Here is a 20,807-nt window from a genome sequence, read left to right as displayed (position 1 = left end):
TTTGCCTCAATAAACGAGGTTTTAATGTAGGTTTATTTTTGGGTTAGCATAAACTAACCACTAATTTGTAAACCATGGCTTCAGATTACATTGAATCAGACGTCTACGTCTTCATTGACAAAACAATGGGTTAGAGTGATTTGAATCCCGTGTAGATTTTACAGCAAGGTTGGGCAGAAATTCAATTACGATTTAGCAGTAGGTATAGTGTTTAGGTAGATGCTAAATAATTTCAAATAATTTGATATTCTGAGTGGACTTCTAGTTGAAAAATATTGTCGGGAGAATTCTCCTTTCAAAATTAAGCAGAGGACAATATTTCAGATTTGTATTTGTAAATGCCTGTCATAATTACACAATGTTTCACAAATGTTTCACACGTAAAAAAAAAAGGAACTCTAACAACAACATGGCATTTTACAAACTTATAAAACTAAGTAACTTATTAAGATTTTATTCATTTCATTGCATCCATTTCTCATCTTATTAGTGAAAGCTATTACGCACGTTCATACTGTATATAATGCCAAATTATAGACCATGTTAAAAAATGCAAACAGAATTCACAACACATAGGAAGCTGAAACAAAACAGACCATGCTATAGCAGCCTACAAGTCACTCACTGCTTTGAAATATTGACTTTTTAAAATTGTACATCTGTCTTTATTCTCTTTATATAGCTAAGCAAAAGGATATATTATCCAATGAAGCTTTCTCCCAGTTCATTGTACATGGGAATATATAGCCTATTCTTTCCATGTCCAATATTAAGATATTTAATAAATTTTAACAGCTTCATCTGACTAAACTCTCAATGTTCATATGATTTTGGAAAATTCAAATTAATTTTATAGCAAGTTCATGAGCATATCTTTAATGGGGGTGGAATTTGATTAAAACGCTCTTATGAATTGCTTGTACAATTGAATAACATCCCAATTTTGTCAATGGTTTTTCATTTTGTAGAAAAATAAAATACATTTATTTATCCATATTTGCATTATGTAAGTTATTTAGGAAGGATAACTTATTACTTCATTCAAGCATTGTATACTAAAAGCCAAAAAAGGCTGCATTTTTTTTGCATAATGTCTTTCAGTCAATTCCAAAAATCCTTAAAATGCTAGAAAAAACATATTAACAACATTCCAATATTTTAGAGAGCTATTTGGTATAAATAAGAATTTGCACAAGCAATACTTGACTCCTTCCAATCAGTGTTTTGATGGTCTTTCATTTAGTTTAACAGTAGCATTTCTGATACAGATATGTAAAGAAAACTCAAACAGATAGAATCTGTTCATCAGGGTGTATTCATAACCAATAGAGATTTTTATCCTTGAATATAGCCAGATGGGAAGTTTAAATTAGCTGACCATCTGCAAGTAATTAGGAAAAAAAGTACAGCAGATTTTTTTGAGAGGAAATAGTATAGTATAATCAATCAAGATTACAGTCTTCCACTTTTCTTCATAAGGAAGACAGCATTGCTTAAACATTTATTGTAGCATAAACATAATAATGGCTGAACAATCAGCAAAGAACAAACTCCTTCTAATTAACATGTTTTGTGTTACAGGAAAAATTACGCCAAACATCAGCATTGTATCCAAGTAGGAAATTTTACTGAATATATAGCATAATCCTATGTATATTCCAAAGAAATTAAAATAACATATAAGGAAAAATACATGACCATATAATTCAGTACATATTTTGCTTAGAGGACATCTAGGACGTAAGGAGCATTATAAATTAAATTAATATTAGTTCCAATAGTTATATTCAATTACTGACACTTCCAAATAAATTTAAGTAATCCCTGGTGCTTTAAATTAATTAGGTGCTATCAATTTGAGTTGACACCTGATGACTGTATGGGCAAATAACGTCTGTCCTTGTTAGTTTTTCCAAAGACATTTAAGCAAACTTTTGAATCTGTCGTCCATCTTATCACTCAACCTAAGTATCTCCTTTGTCTTGCTGTTTTCAGTCAGCAATATTCACAATTATATATTAACCCTGGAAAAACAACTGGATGGTAGTTGTCATCGAAATGCCCCTATTATTCATGATCTTGTCTAAAATTATCATTACAGGTAGACCTCGATTTACAACAGTTCATTAGTGATGGTTTGAACTTACAACAGCACTGGAAAAAGTGACATGACCGTTTTTCACACTTATGATTGTTGTAGCATCCCCATGGTCATGTGATTAAAATTCAGCTGCTCGACAACTGGTTCATATTTATGATAGTTGCAGTGTCCCAGGGTCATATGATCACCTTTGGAACCTTGTGAGATGCAGTCAATGGGGAAACCAGATTCACTTAATAATCGTGTTACTAATTTAACAATTGCAGTAATTCACTTACAACTGTTGCAAGGAAGGTGGTAAAATGGGGCAAGATTCATTTAACAACTGCCTCACTTAGCAACATAAATTTTAGGCTCAAATGTGATCGTTTAGTCGAGGACTACCTGTACTTTCTCCTCTAATCATTTTTATTTCTTCAGCACATTGTTCAGCTTTCTATTCTTAAGCCTCAAAACCAAAATTATTGCTATCCTCTATAGATTCACTAACCACTTGGGATGACAATATCTGTTTTTGCCATGTCTTTAATATTAACATTTTCACTTTCATTGTGAGCTATCTAAAATCTTTACTCTTTGCTCACAAATGCTACCATCTGTATATTTCAAGGTGTCTTTAAACATTGTCACTATTCTATTCATATTCTATAATATATGTTACAGGGTATGCTCATTATCAGATTTCAGTTCTGTCTTCTTTGGAAATCTGTTCACTTCACATTCCTCTCTCCATATATGCATTTATGTTTATTCACAAGATCTTAAAGAAAACTTTCCTTCCTCTGAAATTCTATTCAAGAGAAATTATTGTAATAATTTACAATAATTATTTGATTTATACATTCAGTACTCCATTTTTACTTGGGGAAATACTCTCTTTAGGATATCCTGCATTTTCTGCATTATAAGGAACAAATATGTCCTTTTAATCAACAAAAATAAATTGGTTGGTAAAGAAATTTATTTCTTTTTTGCAAGTTTAAACAGTTTAGTGGATATCTGTACCTGACACTTTCTCATTTGAAGCCTAATCACAATTCATTAATCAAACCAAGTAAACCAAATCTCCCCATGCAGTTCATTCATTTCATTTCATTTCATTTATTAGATTTCTATACCGCCCTACTCCCGAAGGACTCAGGGCGGTGCACAGCCAAACAATAAAAACACATACAATACAAAATTTAAAAAATAGAATAAAATCAAATTAAATAATTTTGGCCCCGACAAATTTAAAACCCCAGACTTTTAAAACCAATTTAAAATTGAATATATAAATACTAAAAAATGTTTAAAATTTTAAAAATCTTTTATAAAAGAGGGGGAAAATTAGGCCAGGCCGGCCTGGTGAAATAATAAGGTCTTTAAGGCGCGGCGGAAGGTGCGCAGATCCGGGATCCTCCGTATCTCTGGGGGGAGCTCGTTCCAGATAGTAGGTGCCCCCACAGAGAAGGCTCTCCCCCTGGGGGCCGCCAGTCGGCATTGTTTGGCTGACGGCACCCGGAGGAGCCCCTCTCTATGGGAGCGTACCGGCCGGTGGGAGGCTATTGGTGGTAGTAGGCGGTCCCGCAAGTACCCGGGTCCTAAGCCATGGAGCGCTTTAAAGGTGGTAACCAAAACCTTGAAGCGCACCCGGAAGACCACCGGGAGCCAGTGCAGCTCGCGCAGGAGAGGTGTTACATGGGAACGCCATGTCGCTCCCATTACCACCCGCGCGGCCGCACTCTGTGCCAGTTGGAGCCTCCGGGTGCTCCTCAAGGGGAGCCCCATGTAGAGAGCGTTGCAATAGTCCAGGCAGGAGGTGACAAGGGCATGAGTGACCGTGCGTAAAGAGTCCCGATCCAGAAAGGGACGCAACTGGCGAATCAGGCGAACCTGATGAAAAATCCTCCCGGTCACGGCCGTCAAGTGCTCTTCTAAAGACAGCCGTGAATCCAGGAGGACACCCAAGTTGCGAGCCCTCTCCGTGGGGGCCAATGATTCGCCCCCAATAGTCAGTGATGGCGTCAACTGACTATATCGGGACGTCGGAAACCACAGCCACTCAGTCTTGGATGGGTTGAGCCTGAGCCTGTTCCTCCCCATCCAGATCCGTACGGCCTCCAGGCACCGGGACATCACTTCAAGGGCATCGTTGGGGTGATCTGGGGTGGAGATGTACAGCTGGGTGTCGTCAGCGTACTGATGGTACTCCACCCCGAAACCACGGATGATCTCGCCCAGCGGCTTCACATAAATGTTGAACAGGAGAGGCGAGAGGACCGACCCTTGCGGCACCCCACATGAGGGGCCTCGGGGTCGACCTCTGTCCCCGTCAACACAGTGTTTATAGTGCTCCCGAATTAAGAGGGAGATGGGTCCTTAAGTAACATGAAATATAAATAAATCCTACCCATCTGATCCCATGTTAATGTCTATGGCAGCTGAGCTGATTTATTTATTAATTTAGCTGCAATTTATTGAGAACTGTACAGGGCTTTGGATAGGCCATTTTCTTATGGTAGAATCCTCCCAGGCTGTCTTTATTCCCACATATTAAATGGTTTACATGGTTTGAGGGCCTGGGCAATCGAGTACATGGAAGATATTTATATTTATACCCTCTCTTGGGCCCTGCCTTAGAGCTTCCTGTTCCTGTGTAAGGGCAGGTATCCTGACTGGTTGTCAGACTCCCATGGGGCCATGCAGCGATAACTTTGTAGGTTGTCTTGAGTCCCAGGATTGGTTGATTCTTGCTGGGTAATGATGTAATGAAGAGGCTTTGGGCAATTCCTATTATGGCTTAATGGCTTTGTCCTGGTTTGGATCTTGAGTGAGAGCTAATCCTATCGTCCTGAGGACCATGTCTTTTGTTTTGTAGATAAGCTGGCCCAGTCTTTGTCTTGTAGATAGGCTGGCACTAAAATATCTGTTGGGGGGGGGTGCAGAGAGCTGAGGCTCTGAGTTTGTCTTTAGAAACATGTTTCTCCTTTAGGGAAAATATAATATTCTGCCTTTTTAATATTTCCTAGAATATTTCATTCTTCTAGGAGAGGGGTGGATGCTAACTTTCTACAGTAGGTATAAACACAGGTGATATACATGTCATTTAAATCCTTTCATATTGCTAGACTTCGAAGTACCTGAGGCTATCATCCCTGTCACCCCAAAATCTTCCTTCTGTACGAATATGCATATATTGATACAGGTTATCCTGTTTAATTAATCAGTAGATTTGATGAAACCGGTGGAATATATTGTGCCAGTTTGTATAAAACCATGATTAAGCTGTAACTTAAACTACTTGCAATTATATTTCAAGAGTGCAAACCTATTGCAAGAAATCCCACACACGGAGAGGACTATAGGTAAAGGTAAAGGTTCCCCTCGCACATATGCGCTAGTTGTTCCTTACTCTAGAGGGCGGTGCTCATCTCCGTTTCAAAGCCGAAGAAACGTCTCGGTGGTCATGAGGCCGGCATGACTAAAGCCCAAAGGTGCACAGAACACTGTTACCTTCCCACCAAAGGTGGTCCCTATTTTTCTACTTGCATTTTTTACATGCTTTCGAACTGCTAGGTTGGCAGAAGCTGGGACAAGTAACGGGAGCTCACCCCATTATGCGGCACTAGGATTCGAACCGCTGAACTGCCAACCTTTCGATCGACAAGCTCAGCGTCTTAGCCACTGAGCCACCACATCCCCATATATTATATAACATATTATATATTATATCCCCTTATAGTCAAAGCTAAGCGGATAAATAAACCTTCGGCTGATAGAAGTGAATCCTTGTGAGGATTTTATTGGCTGTGATATTTCATCATGCTAAGCCAATGGTCAGATAACACGCAACTGGACGATTATCCCATAGCCTATTAAGCCATAAATCATGGCTTATACACTCCACGTTAGTACCCAAGCAAATTTGAGCACGGCTTGAGGCGCGATCCCAGATGTTTCGCCACCCCCGTTGCCATTAAAACAAGACCCAGCAGCTTGGAACCGGGTATCTCTAAGACCTAGAATAGCAAGGCCGGACAGGGAGAGCGCTAGGTATAGCGAAACCCGATTGGTTGAGTTCGAGAGCCGGGGCGAAATCCAGAGTGCAGCCCGCAGAGACGACCAGGCGCGCGCGCATGTGTGGGCGGAAGAAGGGCCGGTCCGCGCAGTGGCGCGCGCGCGGGCGCGTGTGTGCGTGTGAGTGTGCGCGCGCGCGGATCCTGCCAGAAGCGAAAGCGGGGAGGGGACGGTTGGTCCCGAGGGCAGGACGGGGAAGTCGTCGAGCAGCGCGTGCCGCTCGCCTTTCGACGGTCGGATCGGTGACGGGGCCGTTTCGTTCAGGCGGGCGGAGCCCTTGGTGGGTTCCGCTCTAAGCTGCTTTTGAGGGTGGCGCCGCCGCCGCCGCCGCCGGGCTGCCCTCTTCCTTCCTCCTCAGGCGGGACTCCCCCGGCCGGGCTCGACGTTGTGATTGGGTGGGAGAAGATGGCGCTGCGCGGATGGAAATCCTAATGACAGTCTCCAAAATAGCCTCCATCTGTACCATGGTGAGTGTGAGGGGAGGTGGCGCCCCCCCCTCCCCCGTTCGCTCGCCCTTTGGGGCCCAGGCGCCGCGGCGGGGTGAGAGGCGGGCAGGCGGGTGGGGGAATCTGGGCGGAGCCCGGGCGAAGGTGTGCCTGCCTTACGCTCCATTGAGAAGGGCGGGGTGTGTGTGTCAAGGGGATGTGGGGGGGGGGCGTTGGGGGTCCCCTTTTCCCTGAGAAGGGTTTCTTCCAGGCAGCAGAAACTGGAGACTTGCGTCCTCCTCGTACAAATTTACTCCCAAGTAAAAAGCCCATGGAATCAGACCAGTCTTACATACCTGTCAAAAAGGGCACCTTAGACTTAATAGAAGGCGATCTCGAAACAGGTGTGCAATGATACCTGATGGGATGCAATACCTTGATCTTGGGGCAAAAGGCTCGTATCTAAAGAAATCCAACCCTGCAATTTGGTATGGAATGGATTTTGCGAGATTTCCTCATCAAAGTCGTCTCTAGGAATTCAGTTTTAGCCAAATTAAAGGTGGGGGGGGGGAAAGGGGGGAGAGGAATAACTTCGTATTGAAATTTGGTGGGGGGGAAAAAAATAACTTGTTGATGCCTTGGAAATTATCAAGAGCATTTCCCAGGAGATGTTGCTCAATTTTGCTCAAAGCTCTGGAGACAGTGAAGAGGCAGGAATGATACAAAAACAGGAAAACTTGAGGAAAGGAGAAGAATTTTGGAGGTGGGTGTGGTGGTGAAAGGAGAAGTTTAGGTAAGACAAATTTGGCACACGTAGTAGTAGTAGAGGGGTCGTGTTGCAATATGGAATTTTAAACAAGAAGAATGATGGGATCTGTCCCAACTTGTTGAAAATGGTTCAGTAGTGCAGCAGAACAGTGAAGTGTTTTTATGTTTATATACACGGCATTTCTGGATTTTTAACCAGTCTGCAATTTTTTAAAAGTATCTTCCTAATCACGTCAAAGTCTCTTAGTAGCAGACCTTCTTATGAAATGTGATTTAGAAGGTATTATATACACCTTTGGGTGTGCTGATTGTGTTTTTTTATTTCATCCTTTACTCTTTGGCAGTATAGTTTAAAATAAGTATGGAGATGTTTAGAGCGATTATACTGTTGTTTCTTTCAATGTAATGCAAAAAGTTCTTTGTGAAGCAAAGTTAAAAGCTCCTTTTCCTCAGGAAACAAAATAGTTATTATTTTACAGAAGTTTGTAAATTATTATCTAGATCTAGTTGATTCATAATACATTTACCTTACACAGTCCCCTATTTCTCAGACAAATTACTTTCTCTTGTTCATTCTGCCCTTTAAACAAATCCCATACCCTAGAGTGACTCCAAGAAGCATAAATGGGTTGCATAAAGATTGTAGGTTGTGTGCCCTTCATTTAGATTACTTTTTCCAAAACATAAATGAAACAATCATTTTTGTTAGTATTAACTTTCTCAGATTAGTTAGCAATATTTTATGAAAATCAGTATTCTCAAGACAGCTACCCAGATCAAAGTGGCTTGTAAATTATTATATTGAATTATCAGTTTTCTGCAGCTATATATAATCTTCACAATAACAGTCAACAAGAAGGGATTCTGACTAGTTATTCGATAAAATACCAAAAATGCTTGGTAAGTAACCAGGAAGACAAGGATAACTACCATAACAGGTGCTTTTCAAGTGAAGTAACAAGAAAAAGAGAAGATAGGGACTGCAAAAAACTACTATATTCTCTGATAGATTATGTGCTGAGCTGTGAGGAACTGTGAAAAGGTGATTTTCTTGAGTAGCTGTGGATTGTAAGTAGAGTGTCCTGAGAGCTGCTGATTGCCAAATAGGAATGGAATTATTGTTTCCTGTTTAATAAGCAAAGACTAATAATGATTTAAATAAACAGGTTCCAGAGAATGAGATCACTTAATGAGAAAACAGTGAATAACAGCAGATTGGTGAAAAAGTTTAGGGAGGAAATCCCTAAGAAGATTTCTTTCTACATAGAGTTAGACATTTTTGGTTAAAATAAGAACCTGTAAATGGAATAAGAAAAAATAAAAGCCTTCCTATTGGGGTGGCCCAAAAATTGGTGAAGATGAATGAATATGGATATGCAGTTATGACCAATAGCACACAATTGCCAAGAATTCCAATTAGGAAAAATGGAGGACAATAGAACACATCAATATAGTTACATAAGTTTAATAAAAATAAAGTTATATTAATTGGGTTTCACAAAGATACATTTTGAGTGTACTTCATCAACAATTGTGTTAATAATTGGATGAAAGGAATGCTTCCTAAGCTGCAAATGGTACAAAACTGAATGAGAGTTAATAACTTAGAAGACAAACCTCAAAATGATTTTAGCAGGTTAAAGAAATGGATTGAAGTAACATAATGAAATTTACCATATCTTTACAACTTTTTCAAGTAGGAAACAAAATGAAGTATAGGATGGAGTAGTTGACTTAGTAATAACATTAAGTAGTTGATTGTGAGCCAAAAATATGATAATGTGATGGACTGCAAAAAAAAATGTACTTCTAGCCTGGGTTAATAGAAGAATAATTTCCAAATTATGTGCGTCACTTGGAGTAAGGGTTAGGGTTCCAGTTGCCGCCATTAAGCAAATCCTACACTGTTACAGCATCCTGTAGTCACATGATTGCCATTTTCCATCTCCTCTTGGCTTCCCCATTGGCTTTGCTTGTTAGAAGCCAGCAGTGAAGGTTGCAAATGGTGATCACTTGACTGCAGAATTCTCTGGCTGTTGTAATTGCAAGCTGGTTGCCAAGTGCCCAAATTGCAGTCACGTTACCATGGGGATGCTGTGACAGCTGCAACTATGAGAAACATTGTAAGTTCAGCACTGTCATTACTCCAAATGGTAGCTAGAAAAGTGGTCACTGAACAAGGGCTGCCCTTATCATATTTCTCCTTCCTCTCCTCTTCTTCAGGCTAAACACACCCAATACCTTTAACAGTTTTTCTTTCTAGTCCCTTATCATGTCTCATCTAGACATAATCTAGGTTATTGATGTCCTTCTGAAAATATAGTGCCTGGAATTGAATCCAGTATTGAATCCAATATTCTAGGAGCGGTCTGACTAATGCAAAATGAAGAAAAGGAATGACTTCTATTGGTCTTGATTTGGTACCACTGTTGATGCAGCCGAGGATTTTGCTTATTTTACATCTGAATCATAATGTTGGTTCATGTTCAGGTTGTGATTCACTAAGGTGCCCAGATTTTTTTCTGCATATACACTTCAGATGTGCCCTTCTCATCCTGTACGTATGTCTTTGATTTGTCCTACCCAGATGAAGAACTTCGCATTTGTTGCTGTTAAAATTCATCTTTCAGGTTTTTGTCTAGTGTTACAACTTATTAATGCTGTCCTCTAAAATGTTAGCTACCTCTCCTCCTCCTATCTGCAGAATTTATTATCATATTTTATGACTCCTCATTCCTTCAGGTCCTACAAGCTCTGATATTTCCCATGATGTTTCCCTTCAGTTTGAAGTAGGGTATTGTTGTACACTCATTGAATATGATTGTACATCCAGTTCTGTATCCATTTAATGATAGTAAAGCCCAATCCACATTTGTCACCTTCTCTAGTAGAATATCATGTGAGACTTCGTTGAGTGTTTTGCTAAAACTACTCACTTGCCTTTTTACAAATCTTGTCTTTATTCTTCTAATACAAGTAGTCCTTGACTTAAATTTAGTGCAAGTTACAACAGCACTGAAAAAAAGTGACTTATGATTGTGTTTCATACTCGAGCATCCCCATGGTCATGTCATCAAAATTGAGACGCTTGGCAATTTATTCATATTTATGATGATTGCAGTGTCCTGGTGTGATCACCTTTTGTAGCCTTCTGACAAACAAAGTCAATGGGAAGCAGGAGTCACTTAAGAACCATGTTACTAAAGAAACAACTGCAGTCATTCACTTAACAACTGCGGCAAGAAATTTCAGAAATAACTTTAGAAAAATATTTCTTTTTTAGAGATAGCCTGATATCATACGTTCTATCTAGAAACATTAGTGCAAGAATGATACATGTGTGCAAACACACGTTATTAGGGGGGAAAAGTTCAAAACATAACAATTTGAAATATTTTTATTAATGTAAACATTACCTTTTGGATTCTTATTTATTTAATCTAAAAATTCATATTAATTGACAATTTGTATTTTCATTTTTCTTTATACATGTATAAGTGAAAATACCTTGTGGTATAAATTATGTTATCCATATCAGCTCCATTATGTACTAAATATAGTTCCAAAAAATTTTTCTAGTGTTTTTTACCTTTGGGTTCTGATTTTTATCTTTCAGCTCTATAATATATTTTGGTTTTTTTTTAATTTTAGAAAAGCATGTAGTCTATTAATGTTAGGTATATAGTTGATTGGAAAAATAATAAGTTTACAATAATAACATTAACCATAATTATAGATGCCTGGTAGAAGATTCATCTACCTATATACACACAAAAGCTAATTACATGGATAAATATTCTTTATACTGTAACTAATATTAACAATTTATGGGTTTGTATTAGTATTATAGGAAAAGTTAAGCTGGGAACAATGGCCACGCCAGTCTAATTTCCTTTTTGGTATACCATGAACTCTATTATTTATTAATCAAATTTGCTTGAAATTTTATATCTTACAAAATGTTACAAATTATACCATTATTATTGCTTCCCACAATTTATTTAGTTCTTTCTTCAATAAACTACTTAACTTATATAATCAAACTGTGCCAGAAAATAATTTAACAATTGCTCCTAAATACTATTTTTTTCCTCTTAGGGCGCTAATGCCTCAGCCTTAGAGAAAGAAATTGGTCCAGAACAATTCCCAGTCAATGAACATTATTTTGGTTTAGTAAATGTAAGTTTCATGTTTTGCTTGCTTAGAAAAAAGTGGAATTAATAATGTAAAATAAGAAAGTTGTTGAAAAATGGTTTGCCAGTACATTAGAGATTGATAGTTTTGAGAAAATAATAATAAAAGTGACTATAATGTTTTAAAATTAATTTTAATTAATTCAATGTAATGAACAATGCTTAATGTATTTAATCTTGATACAGGTCACAAATTATCCATAACTGTAACTCTAATTTATATGCTAAGGTAATGCTTTTCAGAACAGTATAATTTCTACCAAGTCAATTGGAGAATCCTTAAGGAAAGTAAAAATTCATAATATGCTTTAACAAATTTCTGTCTGCATGCCATTTGCTTACTTAGTCTAACTTAATTGACAATTTGTTTTCTAGTTTGGAAATACATGCTACTGTAATTCAGTTCTTCAGGCACTTTATTTTTGTCGACCATTTCGAGAGAAAGTCTTGGCATACAAGAGTCAGCCCAGAAAAAAAGAGAGTCTTCTCACCTGCTTAGCTGATCTCTTCCACAGTATAGCCACCCAGAAGAAGAAAGTTGGAGTGATACCTCCTAAAAAGTTCATAACAAGACTACGAAAAGAGAATGGTAAAGTTTTATTTTGTCATTGTGAAGACTTTGCCTTTAACTAATTTAACCATAAAATGGGCATTTTCTCTCCATTATTCATTGATTTGTTCCCAGTATTCTTACTTGGACTTATCTTCATAATCCAAACCTTTAAAGTTTTGTCATAAAAGTCCTATACTTTTCTTTCTAAATCCAATCTTCCTTACAACACATTTATTTTAAACAAATAAGATAGTGCTTGATAGCATCTGATTGAAGAAAGGTTGAAAATGCCTGAAGACACAGTTTTAGTAAAATAGCAGTCAGTAAAATTTTGACTACAAAATAATTGAATTTGATTAGCACAACTAATATAATAAAAACATTCTGGTAAACAAAACCAGTCTTAACTTGGTGTCTAAATGGTAACACAGAAGATGACGTTGAAAATCCCTAAGGAAGCCAAAGTTGTTATGATTTACTGTAAACACCAGTGTTTTGAATAGAGTTTAGAAATGGATTTGTAGATACTGAAGATTTTTCCTATTAGTAAAATGCAATCACAATAGGCCTCTGAATAACTTATTGAAAATAATTGCTCACAGATATAGGTTGCTCTCTCCCTTACTCAAGAATGCACAGCTAGCACACTAGACTAGGTACTCTATCCAATACAAGTGAGACATTATCATTCACAACAATGGGATAATTCATTCAAAGAACTTCTGTTATCTACTAATTCCAGGCACCTATTCAGTTTATTCTAACTGAAATGAAAATGAAGTGAAACTGTGTTTTTAGCTTGCCGATCTTCAGATGACCTTTCCCTCAGCTTCACACAAATATTATTAACAAGGAGGGAGAAAATGAAACAATATATTGCCAATAACAGAAGCATAAATTCTCCAACTTCTAAAAATAACTGTACAACTGGAATTGAACATTTGTTAAACTGATTCAGAAAGATACCATGCTTATTTATTTTATACATTTGCAACTTTCTCCTTTAGTGAAATTCTTCAGTTCTGCTAGGATGCAAACTTTTTTTTTTACAAGCGACCAGTTGGAGACCTATTTGTCTCTTTGGTTTATTGTTGCTCCTCAAATACAATTGCATTGTGAAGATGTTTTGCATGGAATAAGGAACTCATGACTATTTCATTTGACCAACCTTTGAACAAATCATTTATATCTTGGGGTACACCACCTGTTTATTCCTAAAGGATACCATTTTATTAATTTGATTCAATGTCTACTTAGTTAAGACAAGCCCATAGGTGAATTACAGGTGTAATTATTAAGCAGTTGTGAGGAGCAAAACATCAGGCAATTACTGAAAAAATTACTATTCTCATAGGCATTGGAGCTGTGCATTGTTTTGGATTGGCTTCTAGAAAGTCCTTTGAGCACTCAATCCAAGAAAGCATCTATCTGTAGCTCTTTAAAGCAGCTACATCTTTTCCCAGCATCATATTAAATAATAGATCATATCTACTATTGGGTGGAAGGCTTGGGTACGGCAGAGATCCTTTTCTGTTGTTTGAAAAATATTCTCAGTCTTCTTCAATATTTTTTTTTTTTATTTGATTTATATGCCGCCCTTCTCCGGAGACTCAGGGCGGCTTACAATGCGTTAAGCAATAGCCTTCATACTTTTGTATATTTATACAAAGTCAGCTTATTGCCCCCACAAACTGGGTCCTCATTTCACCTACCTTAGAATGGATGGAAGGCTGAGTCAACCTTGAGCCTTGGAGAGATTCGAACCAGCAGTAAATTGCAGGCAGCTGTGTTAATAACAGGGTGCGTAAACCACTGTGCTATCAAGTTTAAGTATATATAGAACCAAGTTCCAATAACACGCCTGAAATAATATAAAGTATTGGAGTCTAGAATATACGTTCCATCCTGTTGCAGTTGGTTTTAGGGTGTTTTGGATCACACTAAATGTATGAAGTAAAGTTGGGAGATTTTGGTTGGAATATTGAACAAAATTCAATCTCAAAGCTTAGATAGCTCAACATTCTGCTTTATATGAGAGTTCTAAGATATAGAAAGTTGGTTTGGCAGGATGTGTGTAAAGCTTTCTGACATTGTTCCCAGCAATTGCTTTTTAAATGTACTTACAGTATCTATCCAAGAAGTAGATTAAACGTATCAATTTTTTTTATAGAGCTGTTTGACAATTATATGCAGCAAGATGCACATGAATTTTTGAACTATTTGCTGAATACAGTGGCAGATATTTTGCAAGAGGAGAAAAAACAGGAGAAACAGAATGGTCGTCTACCTAATGGCAGTATCGACAGCGAAAACAATAATTCCCCAGATCCAACATGGGTTCATGAAATCTTCCAGGGAACATTAACCAATGAAACAAGGTGTCTCACCTGTGAAACTGTAAGCATCTTCTACAAATCTGTCTTAATTTTCAATATTTATTCATCAAATTTTGAAACTGGCCATCTCCCTTGCAGACGGACTCTGGGTGATGTACAAATAAAATATTAAAACAGTATATAAATTTAGAAAGAGCCAAGACTGATTAAAATTCAAAGTTAAAATTTAATTAAAAGGGGGAGAGGGCTTTCGGGATGCCAGCCCCATGGTTATGTATTCCTCTGTGCGCCCAAAGCAAGGCCTCAGAGCCATGTTTTCACAACCTTCTAAAAGGCCAAGAGAGAGGAGGCCCACCTGACCTCTGGGCAGGGAGAATGTCTGCCCAAAGGCAACAGGAGACAAGTCTCTCTTCCTGGATCCTGCCAGTCAGAATTCTTTGGCTGAGAGAGTCCACATTATACCTTCCCTGCCTGATCGAATAATATATAAAAACAAAATATTGGTTTTGGCCATGGATCAAAAGCTGAGTATAAAATATTGGTACGAATTTGAGTTGTGTGTGATTTCAATAAACTTTTTGTCATAGCCTGACTTAATAGAATGGTACCACAGATGTTTATTTGTGTGCAAAGATTTTTTTATAGTAACGTAATCTAAATTTTTAATATAAAAAAAGTTAGGTAACATGACATATAGAAAAAGTGAGTATGGAAATACTATTCCTTATGGGAAAAAATTGTTTGGCACTCATTGTTTTTGGTACTTATTGTGCCTCCCAGAACCGATAAGTACCGAGATACCACTGAATTGCCAAGAGAAGTGAATCAGTTTCTTTCAGTGTAAAAGGATAAATCAAGAGAAAATCCCTGAAATTATATGGCATTTACTGTGCTTTCAGTAATGGAATATTAACAAATGGAGAGATGAAAATAATAGCATTCTTTCTCTAAGAAGAGTGAATTTTGTTAAAAGTTTCATTACCATTATTAATTACCATTATTGCTTTAAGCTAGTTCATCTATTTTTAGTTTTAAGGTCTTTCAAAAATATATATAAATGGATAATTATACAATTATTTTTAACATGCAGATAAGCAGCAAAGATGAAGATTTTTTAGATCTTTCTGTTGATGTGGAACAAAACACTTCAATCACACATTGTTTAAGGTATGAGCAATAACTTATCTCTGATTCTGTCCTCATAAGCATATAAATTTAAGATTAAGTAAAATGGTTTTATTAAACCAGTTTTAGATTAATAGACTTCATAACACTTTTTATATTCTCCCTTAATTGAACTTGAACACTTATCTACTTAGTGCATATGTTTCAAATATGCCATATACATTTCAGTATGAAAAATATTTCAGTGAGTAATAGTAGTTGGACTTTAAATATAATTTATTCAAAAATTATTCATTTTTTTTTAAATTCCCATTTTAGGGGTTTTAGCAACACAGAAACCTTGTGCAGTGAATATAAATATTATTGTGAAGAATGTCGCAGTAAACAGGAAGCACACAAAAGGTACCATATGCATTTATTTTGAATATTAGCAATATATAGGAATATAAATTAACTGCATATTTTGAGTTTTTGCATTATGTAATTGCCTTGTTTAAACTTTCAGCAACTGGTAATATTGAGATAAATTGATAACAATTCTATTAATTTTTTGTGACTTTGCAGACAGGTAGCAAAATAGATTTTGAAATCTAATTAAATATGGTGATCAGTTTAATTTTGTTTCAGAATGAAAGTAAAAAAGCTGCCCATGATTCTTGCTCTCCATCTGAAAAGATTTAAATACATGGACCAGCTACATCGATATACAAAACTCTCCTATAGGGTAGTATTTCCTTTAGAACTTCGGCTGTTTAATACGTCTGGTGATGCCACAAATCCTGACAGAATGTATGATCTTGTGGCAGTGGTAGTTCACTGTGGAAGGTAATAAAATATATTACAATCTGTTTTTGTTGACTTATTGGAAAATAGTGCTATGTATGTATATATGCTAAAAGTCCTAAACATAAAGTTTGAAATTTATTACATATGTAAAGTGACATTAGTGCTAGGTGTATAAATGAGATAAGGAAATGCATCCATGTAACTCTATCCTTTTAACTCATGCCTTATTCTTATCTGAGTGATACAGATTTATTCACCGTATGTCTGAGTAATATGGAATGGTAATAGGTGGTTGCCTATGATGTAGCAACCAATTGTATTTCTTCTTCAAAAAAATTTTCTTCAAAGTAATAGTAAGCAGTAGTCATGCTGTTAAGGTAGAGTAGAGCAGCATTTTTATATAATAAAAGGTAAAGGTTCCCCTCGCACATGCTAGTCATTCCCGACTCTAGGGGGCGGTGCTCATCTCCGTTTCAAAGCCAAAGTACCAGTGCTTTCTGAAGACGTCTCTGTGGTCATGTGGCCGGCATGACTAAACGCCAAAGGCGCACAGAACGCTGTTACCTTCCCACCAAAGGTGGTCCCTATTTTTCTACTTGCATTTTTTACGTGCTTTCGAACTGCTTAGTTGGCAGAAGCTGGGACAAGTAACGGGAGCTCACCCTGTTACGCGGCACTAGGGATTTGAACTACTAAACTGCCGACCTTTCGATCAACAAGCTCAGCGTTTTAACCACTGAGCCACCGTGTCCCTCCCCTTTTATACAATAGTCCTCACTTAACAACACACATCTCCCCTCCCCATCTCTGCCCTTTTGGCTGTCCTGCTCTGAGCTGCCCTAGTGCCCTATGTTCTCTGCCGTCACTGTCCTGGATTACAATACCCCTGCCACCCTCATGGCTCTTTGGTTCTCCTTGCACCCTCATCATCTTGCACTCTGCCACCTCATACACTGCTGCGCATGCCACTCTGTGCAATACTCCCCCTGCTGCCCACCTCTCCCTGTATCTGTGGCCTCTCCTTCCCCCAGCTGACCTTCATTGGGTTCTTTCTCCTATTGCTAATGAGATGCATTCAGCCTGGCCTATCATGAGCAAGACAGCTGCGTAGGGCCTTCCCAAGGCCTTGCATGGCCTGCAGCCACCTTGCAAAAAGCCAGGCCTGGTACAACTTGGCAACTGAAGGAAAGAGAAGGTGATGGTCAACTGGAGGTGGGAGAGTGCAGGATGGCCCAGAGGACGGACATGGGGAGGGTGATAAATGGGTAGGGGAAGTTAAAATGGAGGTGAGTGTAGCAGGGCAAGAGAAGCATGAGTTTCTCATCTAATGATGTTCAATCCTGGCCTAATGATCACAACTATAATGACTGAAACTACACTAAATGTTACTTTTAACAGCCTTATAATCTCTTAACATACGAGTGCCATTGCAGGACAAAAGTTGTATTTTTCATTTTTTAATAATCTCCTAAATATTAATAGATAATTTTAATTCTCATTATTTCAAGGGCTTTTATGAGTGACCCTTTTAATTGCCTTCATTTGAGTATCACTTTTTGTCTGAAAGTTGCATTTTAAAAGATATTAACTGTCATTGTTTGGATGTATAATTTTCTATACCTTCCATAACAAGAAAAATATTTGTTGTTACTTCTTTATTTATTCATTAAATTTTTATGCAGCCCATTTTTTAGATTAGATTAGATTAGAATTCTTTATTGGCCAAGTGTGATGGGACACACAAGGAATGCAGCCCATCTAACCTATACGGTAATTTTGGGTAGCTTATAAATTACAAGATAAGTAAAAAAAATAATAATTAAGATATTAAAACATTAAAATTACACAGATTATGATTTTCAAACCATACTGGAACCAGAATCAAGAGATGGACGGGGATAAGATATTCTTACCCTGTCAGCCATCTCCAGTAGTGAGCGTCCCCCTTGGGGGTCCAGGCCAACCAGTAAAGGCAAGTTTTGATACCCTTCCGGAAGTCTAAATGGGTGAGAACCATTTTTATCTCCAGTGATAGAATGTTCCAGCAGGGTGGAGCCACATTTTTTTCTTTAGAAAAATCTTCAAAAAAGGTTATATTGGGTTTTTTTAAGAAAAAAGCTGTATAGCTAACCAAAGATTCTCTTTAGTATCATTTTATGTAACCCCTCACCCACATAATATTGAATTTAAAGATGACATAGCATTAATTGCTTTCTTTTCACAGTGGACCTAACAGAGGACACTATATTGCTATTGTAAAGAGTCATGATTTTTGGCTGCTCTTTGATGATGACATTGTAGAGGTAAGAATTGTTATGGTTCATTGCTTGCATAATGTATTGGCTGTATGTTTTTGCTATTTGGTTTTAGATAATCAAAACTAGAAATATTTGGGAGCAACTTAATTTGTTGCTCTTGATATAGATCTGTTATTTACTTAAAAAAATTGATAATTATGCATGTTTTTCTCAATAAATATTTCTGTTGCTGCAAGTGACAAATTATTTTTAATATGCTGGTGCTAGAGTCATAGTTTTGCTACAAAATTACACATTATTGTTTTTGATAAATGTATACACCTCTATTTTGTTTCAGAAAATAGATGCCCAAGCTATTGAAGATTTCTACGGGTTGACATCAGACATTTCAAAAAACTCAGAATCTGGTTATATTCTCTTCTATCAGTCCCGGGACTGAATGTGTCTAGGCAAAAAGTTACTTCCTGCCTCACTTTTCTGAATAACATGAAAACGACTTCATTAGAAGACAGTAAAAGCAGAGACAAAAGAACAATAATGCGGTTTGCGCTGCGACAAACCCAGTTATTCAGAGAGGCTTTCAAAAATCTTCATATTGTGCTCCATGAATTTGCTCAGGGGTCATAAGGACAAGGCTGATACATCACAAATCCACTGGAGAAACAGATCAGCTACTCTTGTAAGAATTTCCCATCAAGCAAATTGTATCTAACAGACTTGATCAAAAGTCCAATTTTGTGGATATATTTTCATAATCTTTGGCATCTTTGATTTCTTGTCAGTGTTGCATCGAATGCAAGTGCAACAAAGCAATATAAATTTGGCACATTAATTTATTTGGTATTACTAAAAATGCACATGATTCTTGATCTTGATTTTACCAATATTCAGTTTCTAGATTTTTTTGCACACATAAATAGAGAATTAGCCTAACAGTTGCTTTCTTGGCCAGAATAAATTTTAGCATATGGTTTTGTGACTGGAACCAAGAAGTCAAATGTGTTTTGCTTCTTGTAAGAAGCTTACATTACAGTAATAAGTACCTTTATGGGAACAGTTTTGAGTTTTAAACTTTCTATGGGGGAAGAACTTGATTTATAATTATAATTTTATTTTTATTTATGTGTTACTGCAACTTCTAGAGTTTCTGTGTTTTATATTTCCACAATTTTTGGAACCTAGATTTGTATATTAGATTTTATTGGATTTAAATACTCTTTTACATTGTTCATCTACAAGATTTCTCAGAAAATATACTTTCAAAACCTAAACTAACCAGGGGAAAGTATGGAATTTGCTTCTTTAATAAGGAGCCAGTGTCTCTTGCTATATGTTTCATGTGTGTTATTTAAAGAATTTGAAGTGTCTCTGATGGTATAAAACAGATTTTCTGTTTTATCATTGCTAAGATGGTATAGGTAGCCCACTGTACCAGTTTTTCTTTTCTTTTAAACACTCTGACTGCAATATAGGCCAGGATTGCCCATGCTGAATAGAACCAGGAGGGCAAATATGTAATTTTGGTCTTCATTGTAGGGTTAATTAAAATGTAAAATAGCTTCAGGATATCTCAGTTTCTGTGAATGCAATGGGTATGGATAGTTGAAAACTCCCAAAAGTCTTGTGAAGGTTTTACCCACTAAAATTTTAAAATTAAGAAAAATAATATTCTAAATTTGGTTATTTTGATCCTGAAAGCAAGGGATCACTACATCATTGTTATGTTGTCTGAGTGACAGTGGCTGAATGTAATTTGATGAAATAAAGCTAAATGCATATTTCCAGTTAGATCAATTGTGCCTTCATATTTTGGCACTCCTTCCTTTTCATCATAGTTTTGTTTTGCTGGCAGTGTTAGTATGAAACTGTTTTTGTCTGCTGCTATAATTAATGCATTCAGTTTACCTATACAATTTAGCTCAGGAATTTAACATCATCAAACTGAACAGATTTTTAATGTAGGTTGTCTTATTTAACTAATGTGAAAAAAATCATGTTAAATTGTAAAGATTTTTTTATTAAAACATGTAAAGCTTTGTTTCATTTATTCTATCATCTTGCTGGGGGGAATTCCACTATTACAAAGACTTCTGTAAGAACTCTTGAGGAGAATGAATATTCATTTTTAAAAGGAATTTATATAAAAGTACATATTGTTTGGATTATTTATGGATGTTATGACTGCATAAAACTTGAATTCGGG

General features: G+C 37.0%; 2 protein-coding genes across 3 annotated transcripts in view; one reads left to right on the top strand and one right to left on the bottom strand.

The window, feature by feature from the left end:
- The window catches only part of RPL21 (ribosomal protein L21), a 15,338-nt gene extending 8,034 nt beyond the window's left edge, over positions 1–7,304 (bottom strand). Inside the window, exon 1 of the mRNA XM_087894723.1 lies at positions 6,942–7,304. The gene's annotated coding sequence lies outside the window, so the exon portion shown is untranslated. The remainder of the gene's footprint in view (positions 1–6,941) is intronic.
- On the top strand, positions 5,755–20,807 carry USP12 (ubiquitin specific peptidase 12). Of its 2 annotated transcripts, none has more exons than XM_034410682.3 (9): positions 5,755–6,627; positions 11,452–11,532; positions 11,922–12,135; positions 14,270–14,496; positions 15,526–15,602; positions 15,879–15,962; positions 16,188–16,385; positions 18,571–18,649; positions 18,942–20,807. In XM_034410682.3, exons 1-9 carry the CDS (start codon positions 6,580–6,582, stop codon positions 19,041–19,043), a joined length of 1,110 nt encoding a protein of 369 aa, XP_034266573.1. In that variant the 5' UTR covers positions 5,755–6,579; the 3' UTR covers positions 19,044–20,807. The 2 variants fall into 2 exon arrangements, with proteins under 2 accessions (XP_034266573.1, XP_087750848.1); XM_087894722.1 differs by having other exon boundaries at positions 6,177–6,627; positions 14,333–14,496; positions 18,942–20,751.

The sequence above is a fragment of the Pantherophis guttatus genome, chromosome 5, assembly GCF_059756535.1.
Source record: "Pantherophis guttatus breed Tessera chromosome 5, ASM5975653v1, whole genome shotgun sequence".
NCBI classification, from domain to species: Eukaryota; Metazoa; Chordata; class Lepidosauria; order Squamata; family Colubridae; genus Pantherophis; species Pantherophis guttatus.
This window is presented reverse-complemented; position numbering and strand designations above follow the sequence as displayed.